Source organism: Mus pahari, chromosome 16 (assembly GCF_900095145.1).
Source record: "Mus pahari chromosome 16, PAHARI_EIJ_v1.1, whole genome shotgun sequence".
Lineage (NCBI taxonomy): Eukaryota > Metazoa > Chordata > Mammalia > Rodentia > Muridae > Mus > Mus pahari.
The window spans coordinates 28,570,831-28,587,354 of NC_034605.1; the positions used below are offsets into that span (position 1 = coordinate 28,570,831).

Genomic DNA, 16,524 nt, shown 5'->3' on the forward strand with positions numbered 1-16,524 from the left:
GGGGGGGGGTATAGGGGACTTTCGGGATAGCATTTGAAATGTAAATGAAGTAAATACCTAATAAAAATTGGGAAAAAAAAGAATTTGATGTGTTTCTATGTGAATGTGTGTGCACATGTGGGTGAGCACGTGTGCGTGTGCGTGTGCGTGTGTGTGTGTGTGTGTGTGTGTGTGTGTGCGCGCGCGCGCGCGCGCATGTGTGCACGCATGGCTGTGCGCATGTGAGGGCAGTCAGGGGAACTGATAGGAAGCTAGAGATTTGAGCCCACACCAGCTCACAAAGTCTTTCCTGGTGGAGGATGATCATTGCTGGGATAGAAAAGATGAGTCAGAGTTAACCCCTCGCCAGCCACACACCTAACAGTCACACAACCCCCATGGGAACTTAGGGAAAAGTTTCTGAGTAACATTTCATCTTCCAATGCATTTATATCCTAGAATCCTTCACAAGCACCTGCTCTTAGATGCTTTCGTCCCCATGACAAGAGAGGAGAATATGAGCAGATTACACAGTCTTGGGACACAACTTTTGTAAGGTAGCGTTTCATTCACCTAATGTGACACCAGGATTATGCAGACAGGGGCTTAAGACTGAATAACAAGCCAGGCATAGTGTTAAGTGATCTCAGCATTCAGGAGACTGAGGCCAAGTCTGGGGTCACAGAGAGAGTCACAGGCCAGCCTGAGTTATATAGCGCTATCCAACCTCAAAATAAGTAAATGAATATAAAATAAAAAATAAAGTGAAGAATAAAATTCAGGAACACATTTTGGTTTTGTTTCATTGTGACACTGATGTAAGTTTGACATTTTACCCAACAGGATGGATTTCCCCTGCTCTCTTGTTCTTTTTGTTGCGAGCCTATCATAGTGCAACTGGCTGTGCAACTGAAGCTCCTGAGGCAGTGTCTTCACAACTCAGCTAGACATCAGAGTCGCCCGAGGGGCCTTTGGAACAATCGTATAAACAAGTCATCGCCTGTATTAATTATCCTAGAATGCCTGAGGCTTAGAGCCAGGCGACTGCAGCTTAATCTACTGATGCGAAGAATAAGAGAGAAAAAAAGCTTTGGGGTTTAAAAGAAAAAAAAAGTAAAACACACAATTTCATCATACTTAAATCCTAGCAGATGAGCAAAGGTGCCAGGCTCAGCCAGGTGTGAGCCCAAATTTCTCTGTGCAGCAAGTGAGACCCCCCGCCTACAATTCCAATTGCTAAGGCTGGAGAATTGCTATGAGTTCAAAGTCACCCTGGGTGGCTTAGTGAGTTCTAGGCCAGTCTGGGCTACATAGTGAGACTCCCTCTCAAAACACTCACACCAAAAAACCCTGAACATACATACATACATACATACATACATACATACATACATACATACATAACTATAATTTCTAGAAACTCTGGGACACTTTTAAGTAGCTTTAGTGTTTGTTTGTTTGTTTGTTTTTTAATCAAATGACTGCTTCATTAGACCTGTTGGACAACTTACAGATGAGACACAATAAGATTGTCAACTTGGGGCTACAGAGAAAGCTCAGCTGTTAAGAGTACTGGCTGCTCTTCCAGAGGGCCTGGGTTCAATTCCCAGCATTCATAAGGCAGCTTACAACCATTTGTAACTCCAGTTCCAGGGGATCTGGCTCTCTCTTCTGACTGCAGCCAGCACTTCTAGCTTGTGGTACACAGGCATGCCCGAAGATTAAAAGAACCATACACATAAAATAACATAAAATTTCAAAGATATGTCAAGTTGAAACTTAATCAGATGAGTGTTTGGCTGTCAAATGATTGCGTACAGGACTGGGTAGAGCCCCTGACTCACACATGGGGCCCTGAGTTCAATGCCTAGCACCAAAGGAAAACAAACAACCCGATGGAGTGAAGACAGAACACAGGCCATGGTACCTTCCTGACGACTCTTGCAAGCTTGCAGGTGACATCATGCTGCACAGAGCTGGCACCGTGAGCCCAAGGACCATGTCCTCACTGAAATGTAAACAGACACCTAAGGGGCCATCAACTTGCTGCACAGAGAAAGCTGGGCTCACACCCGGATGGACCTGGCACCTTTGTTCCATGTGCTAGGATTCAAGTATGATGAATTTGTGTGTTTTGCTTGTTTCTTTTAAACCCAAACTTTACATAGTTCTATCCCATTACATTTAAAATTCGAGACAATCCCTTCTGTCTTTAGCAGCTATGAGGTTTTTGTCCCATCCCATGGAAAAGCCAGCCTACTGCCGCCTGTCCCCAGATTGACCTCCATGGGAGTGAGCACCTTGTCCCCAGGAATAGGGCACATTTCTCCCAAGGGTGGAGAGACTTAAGCTCCTGTGACAGTGTGGAGGGGAGTCTGCCCTCTGAGGGCTTAGCTATTCTCTCTTTCTCCTAGGGTTCTTAAAGAACAGTGGGTGACAATTCCCAAACACTCTAATTGGGGTGTGTGTGTGTGTGTGTGTGTGTATGTGTGCCTTTTGAGGTTTCAATGTGGACACTCTTCTATTCCTGTGAGCTCAGCCCCTGCCTGGGATGATGTCACCCGCTGAGACAATGGTGCATGCTTTGGGGCTGTCTGGTTGACAGAGGGTAGGGTTACCTCACAGTTCTAGGGCAGTCCCTTGGGGGACTAACCTTGGGCTTCTGTCCAACTGAAGTTGCACTTGACACGGCACCTTGGTCTGTCACGGGGAATCTTCACAAAGCCAAACAGAGAACTGAAGAAGACATCAAAAAGGAGCCTTCCGTGGGCCTTCTACCTCTCTTGTGTTCTCATCTAACCCAGATTATCATTTCTTTTGTGGGCTCTCCTTCTGTTCTTTTTTATTTTCCCAGACAATGCAGTGAGTGACACAACCTTACCTATCAAAATAAGGAGAAAAGGGGGAAAAAGTTTAAATAAGTTCACCTTTAAAGAAACTTCCTGTTTTCAGCCTTACACATAAAAAATCCCATCTGCAGGCCTGAGTATGTTTTGAATTTCAGGTTGGACTATCTGAAACTTTGATGGTGGCTCATTTGTGCAGTGTTGTAATTGAATGGACTGAACCATCACACATGTTTTCTTCTTTAGTAAACCTTGGTTGAGCCTAAGAAAGAAGGGGAAGGGGAGAAGAGGAAGGGAGGGGAGAAAAGAAAAGGAAAGAGGGAGAGGGGGAGAAGAAGGAAGGAAGGAAGGAGGGAAAAAGGGAGGGAGGGAGGGAGGGAAGGAAGGAAAAGAACTCTTTAAAAAATATACATTGGGCTTGGGAGATGCAGAACAGCTCAGTGGATAAAACACTTGGTCGGGCATGGTGGTGCACGCCTTTAATCCCCGCACTCGGGAGGCAGAGGCAGGTGGATTTCTGAGTTCGAGGTCATCCTGGTCTACGAAGTGAGTTCCAGGACAGCCAGGGCTATACAGAGAAACCCTGTCTCGAAAAACCACAAAAAAAAAAAAAAAACTTGCTATGCAGGCTTGCGGATAAAGTGCCAGTCACCAGAACCCACGTAAATGCTGGGCAGGCATGGCAGCTGGCCTGGCAGAGCAGGTGGCCTATAATCCCAGCACTGGGAAGTTGAAAATGGGATCCTTGGAGCAAGCTGGCTAAGTACACTAGCCATATAGTCAATTTCTACATTTATCTGAAAGACAAAGAGGAAAATGAACACAATCTAGGAAGATTCCCACTGTCAACCTTGACTGTCTACATGCCTATACAAACACGCCACACGCATGCAAACATATGTGCTTCATATACACATAATGCCCCCGACTCCAAAGGAAACCTTTTGTGTTTGTATTTATTGTGGTCTAAATGGATGAGCATCCTTTTAGGGACGTCTCAGAAGCATTTCATGCCCAGGATCTTGTGAGACATTTCACCTTGTCACACCCCTGAATGTTGACAAACCTGACCGTCACCCCCATTTTCCCTCTGTCTACAGGACTCCCAACCAGACTCCCAGAAATCATGCTGGTGGGATCCCAGTCCTTCTCTCCTGGCGGGCCCAATGGCATCATCCGGAGCCAGTCCTTCGCAGGTTTCAGCGGGCTGCAGGAAAGGCGGTCCAGGTAAGTGCTGGGGGCTCCTCCTGGGATGCAGCAGAAAGGGGCTGTGTGTGTCTTGCTGATGCACATGTGTGTGGCAGCTAATGTCTTCATGGAAAGGATAACACATCCCATGTTAAGTGTGATCACTCCTATCATTTACAATTCCTTGTGTAAAGATATCTGAGCATTTAGGATGAACTAGCCATATAGATAGAGTCCAGAGCCAGGAGAGAAAGTAATACACTGAACATGGCCAGCAGAGTGAACTGAGCCATGAAATAGGGTGGGGAGTTGGGGGAATAAGAGAGGGGGCTAAGGGGGGAGTGCAAAAAAAGACCAAGAGAGCACATGCTTGAAGCAGCAAGATTATTTATATAGGTTATATAGGAATCAGAAGTTAGGGGAAGGGAAGCCCAGCAGTGCATAAGTTTAGGCTTGGGAGCCCTGTGAATCCAGCCAGGATTCTGGTCTGAGGGAGCCTGGAGGCCAGCAGGTGCTTGGTTATGCTAATAGGCATCACAGTTGCAGACTCCTTCCCAGTCCCTTTAAAGCACCTTCCTTTACCCTCCTGTTTCGGAGACTGGATTAGAATGAAATTATGCAGTGGGTGAAGACTATGCCTCTGGAGAGCTGATATCATTTGGGTGGGGGGTGGGAAATTAGTGGGGGGTGGGAAATTAGGCTCTAGTTTCTCTGGAATCTCCTCCTCTCATAAAACCAAAGAAGGTCAGAGAGTGAATGGTAACATGCAAGAAAAGTCACCCTCATGGATGAAGTTCTCCCTCTCCATGGTGAACTCCAGGCTCAGAGAGAGACTCTGTCTCAAGAAAATAACGTGAAGAGTGACAAAGGACAATACCCAAAAGTCATCTTCCAGACACATGAGTACACACATGCACTAGCAGACCCTGACACACAAAAATAACTAAAATAAGATAACTAAGACTTCAAGAATAGCTCTAACTCTAAGCTCCGTGTTTTACTTTAATGCCCTAGAAAGTTAGCTATTTGCGGGTCTTTGGACCCTTTACCCAAAAGGTATCACTCCTACCCTAGCAAGACGTAAGTTTGTATCTGATATTACACAATGACTTTTCGATTGGATATAACTCCTACCTGTTCCTTGTTTCCACCCGGAACCATGGCTCTCTGTGAGCTAGACCACAAGAGCATCCTCAAAAGGCATTCACTGCAAGCTAGGCTATGCCTGCAGGGTAGAGCTTTTGCTTTGCACAGCTTTCAGCAAACAAATGTCAAGAAACAAAATGCGGCTCTGTTCACAGTTCTGTGCTGTTCACAGCAACCACGTCTCATTCCTCCAGGCACTCGGATGAAGGCAAGATGGTTTAAAGGCATCTCTCCAGTGGGTCCTTTGATGCCTGAGGCTCACGGTTTCCTTTCTCATCTCTGTCTTTAGGTGTAACTCCTTCATTGAAAATGCCTCGGCTCTCAAGAAGCCTCAGGCCAAGCTGAAGAAAATGCATAACCTAGGACACAAAACTAACAACACTCCCAAAGAGCCTCAGCCGAAGAGAGTGGAAGAGGTCTACCGGGCCTTGAAGAACGGGCTTGAGTAAGAACTGTGTGCCTTTAGGAAAGATCTTCTTCTCCAAAATGACCTTTTTTTCTTCCTAAAAACCAGTCATAGGAAGTCTGTTTTGAAAGAGCCATGTGAGCCATTGCTGCTTTATTCTTCAGTTTGTTTTTGAGGCAGGATCTCATGGAGCTCAGGCTGGCCTTGAACTCCCTATGTAGATCTTGCGGTTCTGATCCCGTCTCCATCTGTCCGACACTGGGATTGCAGGGGGGAAAAAATGTGTGAGCCAGGCGTGGTGTGGGTCACACTTGTAATTCTACCTAGAGCTCAGGAGGCCGACGCAGGAGGATCATCAGAAGTTCAAAGTCAACCTGGGTGACATAGTATACAATCTGCCTCAAACAGACAAGCAAACAGTTTGTACAGGGTTCTGAAACCTTCCTGAATGTGTTATAAGGACAGTTTGTCCTGAAGAAAACTTGCCTAGCCTTTGGTAAGGCACCTACAGTAACTGCCAGGTTTAACTTGACAAAACTGTGTGATTCAGGTCCTGTCTAACTCTTCCCTCCCCACAACACCCGTTGATTTTCCTCTTCTGGATTTTTAGCCTCAAAGGGGCACTCTGGCCACGTCTGTTTGCTTTCTTCAAACTAGACAGGCTCAGATGCAGCTACTAGACTCTCAAAATGGTCCCTAACTACAAGTCAAAGCTTTGGTTCTTTTTTCAAGAGAGAGGCAGGGTCTCACTCTAGAACCCAGGCTAGCCCGAGGGTTACCATGAAGCCCAGGCTGGCCTAGAACGCTTAATAGCCCTGCTTCAGTCTCCCAAGGGCTGAGCTTACAAGTGTGAGCCACCCCCTGACCGTGATCTATTCTTAACCCCCAGTAGTCAGTGACTGCCCAGATCACTCCTGAAGTGAGCACTCACTATGATGTCTTACCTTTGCAGTGAGTACCTGGAGTTTCACCAGACGGAGCTGGACAAATTGACTGCTCAATTAAAAGATATGAAGAGAAACTCTCGCCTGGTAGGTGCCTCTGATCATGAGGATGCTAGCACAGGGTAGGGGGTGGGGAGTTCCTCCCCTCACTTACTGGAGGGGAGAGGGGGCAGGAGGGAGGGAACGTTAAAGAAAACTGATACAAGGAGCAAAGCTGTTGCCTCCTGGTGTGTATTTTAGAAGGAAGAGTTGCTGAGCCTGGTGGCTCACACCTGGAACCCCAGAAAGAGAGAGACTGAGGCAGGAAGATAGCCAGCCTCATATAGGGAAGCCTTGCCTCAAAAAACAAATAAACACACATACACATAATAATAATAATAATAATAATAATAATAATAATAATAATAATAATAATAAAAGGAAAAAATGTTTTTCTTTTAAATGCTCTATTCTTAATACTTCCAAAGGTCCTGAGTTCAATTCCTAGCACCCATTTGGCAGCTCATGATCTGAGGCCCTCTTCTGGCGTACAGCCATACATGAAGATGAATACTCCTATACTAAGATACATAATTACATCTTTAAAAGAAAACTCTAAATAATATAACAAAATGGTCTGTTGCCGTTTTTTTCCTAGCATCTCCTCAGTACATTCAGAAAGGAAAGCATGTGGTTTGTCTTCCGTTTGTAAATGTAGGCCAGTGTCCTCGTTTGCTTTCCATTGTTGCTGTGGCAAACACCACAGCCAAATGCAATTTACAGACAAAAACCGGTTTATTTCAGCTCACAGGCTGTATACTCCATCATAGAGGGGAAGTCGGGGCAGGAACCTGGAGGCAGGAGCACTAGCAGAGGCCAAGGAGGAGCACTGCTTACTGGCTTGCTCCTCGTGGCTTGCGCAGTCTCCTTTCTTACATCCTCGGGACCATGTGCTCAGGAATGGCACCACCCACAGTGGACAGGACCCGCCCATATTAATCATTAGTCAAGAATATGCCCCCACAGATTTGCCTACCTGCCAATCTGATGGTATTTTCTTAATTGACGGTCCCTCTTCGCAGATGAGCCTGACTTGTGCCAACCTGACTGAAAGCTAACCGCCACGGTCAGTGGCAGCAGGCAGGGAAGGGGGGGTGGGGAGGAAGGTCACTAAGAGGCCAGTGTGAAAGCACCGTTGAGCCCCCTTAGAATCCATGCCGTATGGCTAATGTCTTCTCTTCCGATGAGTTTGTGAGCACTGATTTTTGTTCATTTCACGGTGTTCCTTATTGCACCTTAACATTTCAAGGCAGCAGGAGAGCCCAGGAGAGCTGCATAGGTAGAGCTGGCAGCTGTGGTTAGCATGTGTTTGCCTTTCACTTCACTGGCCTGCAGACTAAAATGCTTTTTTTGGGTTTTGTTTATGAACCCTTCAAGCTACCAAGAGGCCAACAAGAACAGGGTGCAACTGCAGAATCACAGAGGCCACGCAATGCTGGCTCCTGAGAGCACCCCCAGATAACCCAGAGTTTTACTCATTAAAAGTGAATGCTAAAAATCCAGTAGAATTTGGTGGGGCGGGTGATTCCTTCGGGCAATGTATAGATGGGAGCTGAGCTGTTTATTAAAGTGAGCATTATCTCTAAGGAGGATGTGTCGTAACCAAGGAATCTTCTTTTCATTTCAGGGTGTGCTGTATGACCTAGACAAGGTAGGCTAGCGTCCTTTGTTGGGGTGCTACTGAAAAATGAAGCTCTGCACCTGGAACAGATGTCAAAACATCTGTAGAGGCTCCTTGGGGGGACAGTAAGATTTCTGATAAAGGGTGATTGGAGGGGGTTTCCATGAGTGTCAGGACCCACAGAACCAAAGAGCTGAGGGGGAAACAAGGCCTCTAGGATGTGGGTTTGCTCTGGTTTCTGAGTCCAGACCATGTATTTGGAGATCCTCACCATGTGGCCTCTGCCCTTTTCATCAGATCTGAGGCATCTCTGACTAGAAAATACCACAGTTGTTTAAGTGCCAGTAAAATGATTCTATATATATGTATAACATAAAGTTTCAAAACTATAAAAGTAGAAAGGAATGATTCCAGTTTTATCTAGTTCTTCCTTTTCATGAAAAGTATATACTCTTATTGATAGAATTCCTCCAGGCCTTTTAGAAGGGAGATTTTTGAGTCTTCCTTTTTAGTTGTACACAGCATCACTCTCCATGCCGTTCTATATACATAGCTTTATTTATCTCAATGCCTAATCTAATCATGGCATTCCCCTCAAAGATATTTTAAAGGCCAATTAAATCAAATGCATGTTACAATATTTAAAACTCACAGGAATAACCAGCTGTATCTGTGAGGCCAAACGGACAGCTGTCACAATGCACAGATAACAATTATAAAGCATACCCCAGCTCTAGATTCAATTGTATAATGCAGTGTGCAGAAGCTCATTTTAGGACATGCAAAATATGAAGACATTTAGATACCGTCCAAACAAGACTGCTCCACCAGACATCAAATGGACTGGCCACCTTGGTGTTTACCGTGGGATGACCATAATTAATTAGTTCAAGCTCATCTCTCAGGCTACTCAGTGTTTTGAAGAATATTTTTCAAATTAACATTAGGACACCTCTAAAATAGTGGCCAAGGTAGAAGGAAAGGGGAGGGAGGAAGTACTTCGTGGGACTTGTGTGGAGGACAGGCTACTGCAGTTTCTCTCAGGAGCCTAATCAATTGCACTGTGAATGGCTGCCCTTTCCTCAAGCTTCTCCTTTTAATTCCAGCAAATTAAAACGATTGAGAGATACATGCGACGTCTGGAGTTTCACATTAGTAAGGTAACCAGTGCTGTTCTTGTCTCTGCTTGTGTATTTCTGCTCTCAGTGACTGCCCAGTGCGTGCCCACCCGGAGTGTAACATGGGTACCGGATGGCTTTAACGAGATGCCTCCACTGAACGTAGAAATGAAAGCCTTGGGGCTGGAGAAATGGCACTGTAGTTAAGAGCATTGGCTGCTCATGCTGTGGACCCAGGTTCAGTTCCCAGTCCTGACAGGGGTCTCACAAACTATTGTAGCTCCAGTTCCAGGGGATCTGACACCTTGTTCTGGCTTCCATAAATACCAGGCATGTATGTAGTACACAGGCATACATGCAAGCAAAACACCTAGACACATAAAATATAGATAAATAAAATCTAGAAGAAGAAGAGGGGAAGGGGGAAGAGAGATGGGGAGAAACAAGAACATGAAGTCTGATTAACTGACACTGTTGGACTTCACTCTCGTAAGTGTGAACAACTTACCTGAATTTTCTCTACTCTTGATCCATGAATTCTCAAAATTGTTTTCAGTCAATAACCTCATTTTTTAATTTTTTTTAAATGCTTAATCCTGGGGCTGGAGAGATGACTCAGTGGTTAAAAGCACATACTATTCTTCACATCTCTTGCTTCACAACTGCCTGTAACTCCAGCACCAGGGGATATGATGCCTTCTTCTAGCTTCCAAGGGCACCTGCACTCAAGTACACATACCGGCACATAGATATACACATTAGACACATGATTAAAAAGAAAACAATCTTTAAAAGGACAAGGACAGGCTGAGTCGAGGCTTGGGAGGGTGGTTCTATGGTTAAGAGTACTTGCTACACAATTACCGATCACAAGGACCTGAGTTTGTATCCCACCACCCGTGCCACAAGCTGGGTAACCCAGCTCTGATTGGGGCAAAGACAAAAGGGTGGGTGAGGCCTGCTGGCCTTCTGCTTAACAGAAAATCTGAGCTACAGGTTTAGGGAGCAACGCCTCCTGCTTCAAAGGAATAGGTTGAGAGTAATAGATGAAGACAGCTAGCACCATCTGGCTCTTGCACACACAGTCACACACAGTCTCTCTCACACACACAGATGCACCACACTCACTCACACACACACTTACACTCATATTCATGCAGGCACTCACACACCCACACACACTCGCATGCACACACAGTCTCACAGACATTCACACATATACTCACACACACAGTCACCCATACTCACACACACATTCACCCATACTCACACATACACTCACACACTCGTAGACACATGCACAAATGCATAGGTAAAATACCAACTCCAAAGTTGTATGTATCACCTGTGGATAATGCCTCTTAAAGTGATAATAGTTTTGCATACTACACATTTTCTCTTTGATGTAAAATTAGAACCTTTCCAACGCTTAATCCACATGTAGGGGACTCCTGTCCTCATTGTCTAACCCCACAGTCCAGCACAGACCTACACATTTCCCAAAGTATGTCCCCACTTCTCTGTGTCTCCCCATAACCCCTCTCTACCCGGCCCCCAGTCCCTCCCTTTATCTCTCTTTTTAAGGCAGGATCTCAATGGCCTGGAACCCACAACCCTCCTATCTCAGCCTCTCAAGTGCTGGGATTATAGGCATGTGCTAGGCCAGCTGCCTAAGCCAATTTAAACAATCCCCGTGGTAGCCTCAAAGACATGAATGAGCCTTTTCAACTTGTATAATTTGGAAACAGGATTCAAGAACAATCTGCTTTGAAACACACACACACACACACACACACACACACACACACACACACACAGGTAACATGTTAAAAAAGAGTCAGTGACGATCTAAGGAATCGCCCTTGACAGTTCTCCACTTCTCCTGAACAGAAATACAGTGTATCTTTAAGGGCATGACAACCGCCTATGGGACTTCTCTCAAGCATGACGGTTATTTATCTGTCTCCTGTTTGGGTTCTGGCAGGTAGATGAGCTCTATGAAGCCTATTGTATCCAACGGCGTCTCCAAGATGGTGCCAACAAAATGAAGCAAGCCTTCTCGACGTCTCCTGCCAGCAAGGCTGCCCGGGAGAGTCTGTCTGAGATCAACCGCAGCTACAAGGAGTACACAGAGGTAAATCCTGCAGCCTCGTTCCACGACACAGGCCATGCTTGAGACCATGGCTCAAAATGTGAGCAACAACAACAAAGTAAAAGGAGAGATGAGAAAGTAGGTCAGTGGCCCAGCATTTATTTACCTGGCAGACACGAGGCCTGCCCCTCATATATGGAAAAAAAAAAAAAAAAAAAAAAGCCACAAGCAAGGCAATGATGGAACTGTTGAAACTAAGCCAGGAAGCCCAACATTTCATCATTTAAATTCACTTCTAAATACTGTAGTGCGCCCTGAAGGAAAAGTAGACTCCGTGATAAGATGACTGGCTTGTCCACATACAGTTTTGATATTAGACTCCATTCTGCCTACAGTTCTGTGCCTATATGTGTGTACGTGTGTGTGTGTGTGTGTGTGTGTGTGAGAGAGAGAGAGAGAGAGAGAGAGAGAGAGAGAGAGAGAGAGAGAGAGAGAGAGACTGATTTATCCAAGATATAGAGCCATGAGCAGAAATGTTACCTTCCTGGTTTCCGACAGTCTCTGGGGTCCAAGATTCATCAGACAGGGGGGGTTTTACCCCCTAGGGGTCACCTAACACTAATGCATGCCTCTCATGAAGAAGCTGAATTATTAAAGCTGCCCTTCTCACCGTCCCTGGAGACTTCATTCAGAGATCAGATGTCATCAGTGAAGTCATGGCTCGAGCAGGGTCTAGTGGACAATTCGCAGAGCCGAGCATCTGTCTTGGGATCCCATTATATTCACACCACGGGGCTGCTCGAACCAAATAAGTCTTTCTCTCTTCGTGATTTAACATTAGGCCCTTCTTTGCCTACATTCCAACGCATATTTTTTTAAGTTCATAAAATAAGCTGGGCTTAGTATAACCCCCAACACTCAGATGCTGAAGCAGGAGGAATCACTGCAAGTTTGAGGTCATCCTGGGCTGAACAGTAATGACTACCAGGCCAGCTAGGACTACATAGCAAGAACGTGTCTCAAAATAAGTGAGAGCTGTGACGATAGCGTAACTGTAGTTACAAGTCTCAGGTTAGGTGCTGGGAACTGACCTTGGGCCCTCAGGAAGAACAGCCTGTGCTTTAAACCACTGAGTCATCTCTCCAGCCCTATGGCCTGCTTTTTTGAGCATGCCCCAATTACAGGCTCCAGCATAGCCCTAGTAATCATTACAGTTTTGAAGCACTGAAACCCCTAAGTGATTTTATCCACCCTGCAACCCCAGGAGCAGTTCTCCAAGTATTTTCTCATCTGGAACAGTGTTCATCCCTGGCTGCATCCACGGATGACTTCAGTCATTAATCTAGTGGCCCCTGAGTTCTTAAGACAGTAGGAGCATTCCCAACGTGCCTAATGACCCATCTGGTACATCTCCAAACTGGTCCCTTGCAGAGAGGGCCCAGGCTCTGAGGAAACAAACTACTTACAGTGCTGAGATTCCCCTTTCAACGCTCTCAAGCTACTCAGAGACCTGAGCAAATGCTCCCCCGCTTTGCCCAGCTCTCTGAAGGACTGAGGACTTCCTACAGGAAGAAGAACACCATTTTTCCCATGTCCCACGAGAGTGACAGTGCTGAGCGAACAAAGAATCAAATAAGAAGCAGAGCCTGTGGACTTCCTAGCGCTCCCTGTACAGGCTTTGAGACTGTGGGAGTTCACTAGGTGGCCTCACTTTTGTCGGAATGGCAACTTGCCCAGGCTTGAGCCTCAGCGAAGCTGGCCGTGAGGAAGAGGTTTGCAGCAGCAGAGATGCCCAGCGCTGCTTACTACAGTAGAGAGGCTTGCAAGGCTCTCCCCAGCTGAGCTGCAGGGAGTTCTCACTGCAGACACACTGGCTAGGACACATGAAGTCCACCTCTAACTGCTCTCATTCGGTCCTCTGATACCAGGGCGGTAGAATTGGGTGTGGTCCGGTACTGTAACCTTGAGTGTCTCGTTCCTTTAACACCACAGCGAGGAGGGGACCCTTACTCAACCTAGGAGTTCATTCTGGGGCTTCATAGCATCACATTGAAAGTCTGCCTTACTTGGGTAGACTCAAACTCCCACGCTCCTCGTCCCCCTCCCCAAAATTTTGTGTGTGTATATACACATGTCTGTGTGTGATATAGAGAGGCAGGTATAGAAACCTGAGGAAGACCTCAGCTCTCATCCTCTCTGGTGCTACCATCCATTTTGTTGGGGTTTGTTTGTTTGTTTTGAGAACAGGGTCTCTCACTGGTCTGGAACTCTCTAAGTAGGCTAAGCTTGCAGGCACAAGCCCCAGAGGGCGACCTCTCTGCCTTCCTTCCACTGAGATTACAAGCTCAAACCACAAAGCCTAATTACTGTTTTCTTAATTTTTTTTTAATTTAACAAGTAAAAGATACATATAAATGCATAGTATATAACATGATATTATGAAACAGGCACACACTAGAGAGTGGCTGACCCAGCTTGTTCAACCTGGAGCGTGGATCTCTTCCTAGCATGCATTTAGTATGCATGGCTGATTCTGCATCACAATAGTGCCACCTTTTTGTACAGTCCTGAGTCTGTTCTTAGAACATCCGCATTCTAGAGTTGTCTGACTACTTTGATATCATTTAATTTGTCCATCTAAGCCCCTGCTATCCCATGCACCGGAAGCGTTACGTTGTTCTGCCTGTCCTGCAGCAGGTACTGTGTACTCACAGAAAACAGGAGCATGCCTCTCGTTCAATGCTATCACTGCCGAAATGCCTTGTTCCACCGTGCGGAGGAATGCGGATCTAACATCATTTCCTATGCCCTTTGCAGAACATGTGCGCCATCGAAGCGGAGTTGGAGAGTCTGCTGGGAGAATTCTCCATCAAGATGAAAGGTAATCTGTCCTTGTTCAAAGAGGGATAAAGGTGCCATGTCATCCACAGAACTTCATGAGAAGGCATGCCATTGCAAAGACATGGGGTCACCTGCTCTTGGGCCGTCCACTCATGCTGATTTCTTGATGGGTCTCTTCTTGAACCTTGCTGTCACATTTGAAAATGGTGTTTATTGGACGAGCAAAACAGCAAACCTCAGACTCCGTCACTGAGGCTTTGCCACTTTTTCTTTTCTCTTTGATGAACTAGAAAACTCCAGAGGAGGAAAAGCCAAGTATGTCAGCAGCGCCTGTAAACTTCAGTACAGTTCTGAAAGAATAGGGCCATCTTACGTAATGTAACCGCAGTGCCACGGCCCGTTGTCCCATTATCGCATCTAACAAAATTACCAAGTCTTTGTTATTAACCTAGTTCATTGGCAGATATTCCCAGCTGTCTCACGCATGCTTCCTAGAGTTGTGCTGCTTCAATTAGGACCCGCACAAGGTCCATGTGTTATAATCAGCTGTCAGCTGGGCTCCCTTTAATCTAACACAAACCCCCATAAAGCCTTCTAGATTTACCTGGCAGCCTCTTTACATTGTCATTTAGCCATCTGTTTATTTATCTACTTTGAATATCTTCTCTTTAGTTTGAAGACAAAATATTTCTTCTGTGTAATTCAGGCTGGTTTCAAACTCATGGCAATCAATCCTCCTCCTGTGATGGGCCAAGCACTGAGATTATAGGACCGCCTCACCATACCTGTCTCACCATACCCATCTCACTGTGGCTTGCTGCCACGTCAATCATTTCATTTGTCCCTCCCCTCCCATGTTGCTGTGGGTCTGTTCTAATCGAGAGCATTGTTGCTTTAGACTACAGCACCTGCAGCCCAAATGGAGAAAGGAGGACTCTAGCTAGACGTGGTGAGCCTTACACTGCAGTGTCCACGGTGTCCCTCAGGGCCATGGGACAGAGGCATCACAGCCAGTCCTTTTGTCTCCCATGTTTGGCTCATTTGACTGTAGCTGAGCAGCTGGGTCCCTGCAGTCCTCTCTCTGGGTTGGTTTGCTTAACAGTTTGATCCTAGGGTTGCTAATGGGTACTATTACCTTACCCACTCTCTGTGATAAGAGTGAAAAGGGGAACCCCCCCCCCGAAAGTGGTTCTGGGTGGAGCTGGAGAGATGATATAGTATAGTAGTTAAGGACACCAATAGTTCTTGAAGAGGATGTGGGTTCCATTCCCAGTGCCTACACGGCAGCTTACAACCATTGCTCACTCCAGTTCCCGGGGATCTGACACCCTCTCTGACTCCTCAGGCAGCAGGCAAGTGTGTGAAGCACATACATAATGCCTTGCCTGTATTGGACATCTGCATCTTTCTAACTCTCCGGGTCCATTTGCTTCCACTTAGGTCATCGCTACCTGAGTTCGTGGTTCAAAAACCACACTGGACCCGTGTTCCCTCAGCAGTTCAGAATCTGCACAGCCAGGGATGGAGGTTCTAGAGGTCTCTCTGAGCTTTCAGGATGATTCTGTCAGCAGCCTGGTTCGTTGCAGCCTAGCATACAGAGCGAAGTTACTTTGCCAGTGTTAACACAAGGATTGCCCATGTCCCAGGGCATGTAGGCCAGCACATGGAGACTGAGGTCACCACACCTGTTAATACAAGGGCTGCTCAGGGCCTGTTTCTGTGTTCACTGGTATCCGATGCTTCCATTTTTGATGAGAGGGATAATTTCTTCTATTTCATGTATGGACACCAGTAGCCAAAAAGCATTAGATAACATCTCTGAGGTCACACAGTAAGCTGACGTCAGACTTAAAGCTGAAGCCTGGGGTCCTGGCTCCTACATTAAGCTACTTTTCCCATCTCTGTGACAAATGCCTGATTCAAAGAGGAACTTTGGGGAGAAAGGGTTTTGCTGTAGTTTATGGCTTGAGTGGAGGACACTTGGTCATGGCAGGGAGGGTATAAAAGAGCTCATAACTTTGGGGGTACGCAGGTAAGACTCCTCAAATTTCTCAGGACCAGGAGCAGAGAAAGGACAATGCTGGTGCTCCCTTACCACTACCCTTGTTTATTTGTTTGTTTTATTCAGTTTAATACCCAAGCCTGCATTCAGAGTGTGTCTTAACTTCTGAAGTAATTGATTTTAGAAACAACCTCATGGACACATCCAAAGGGTTATGCCTCATTAATTCTCAGAATCTCTTCCTTTCCTTTCCTCTCCTCTCCTCTCCTCTCCTCTCCTCTCCTCTCCTCTCCTCTCCTCCC

General features: G+C 46.1%; 1 protein-coding gene across 5 annotated transcripts in view; it reads left to right on the top strand.

The window, feature by feature from the left end:
* Nucleotides 1-16,524, top strand: part of Ripor2 (RHO family interacting cell polarization regulator 2) — a 113,248-nt gene that overhangs the window by 50,982 nt on the left and 45,742 nt on the right. For 4 of the 5 annotated variants that reach the window (XM_021215315.1, XM_021215314.2, XM_029547552.1 and 1 more), the window contains exons 2-8: nt 3,926-4,052; nt 5,449-5,604; nt 6,518-6,596; nt 8,176-8,199; nt 9,276-9,329; nt 11,272-11,421; nt 14,197-14,260. In XM_021215315.1, the coding sequence (XP_021070974.1) occupies nt 3,926-4,052; nt 5,449-5,604; nt 6,518-6,596; nt 8,176-8,199; nt 9,276-9,329; nt 11,272-11,421; nt 14,197-14,260 (654 nt within the window). Of the gene's footprint in view, nt 1-298; nt 537-3,925; nt 4,053-5,448; nt 5,605-6,517; nt 6,597-8,175; nt 8,200-9,275; nt 9,330-11,271; nt 11,422-14,196; nt 14,261-16,524 lie in introns of all 5 variants that reach the window. The other variant, XM_021215317.1, reaches the window with a different exon arrangement.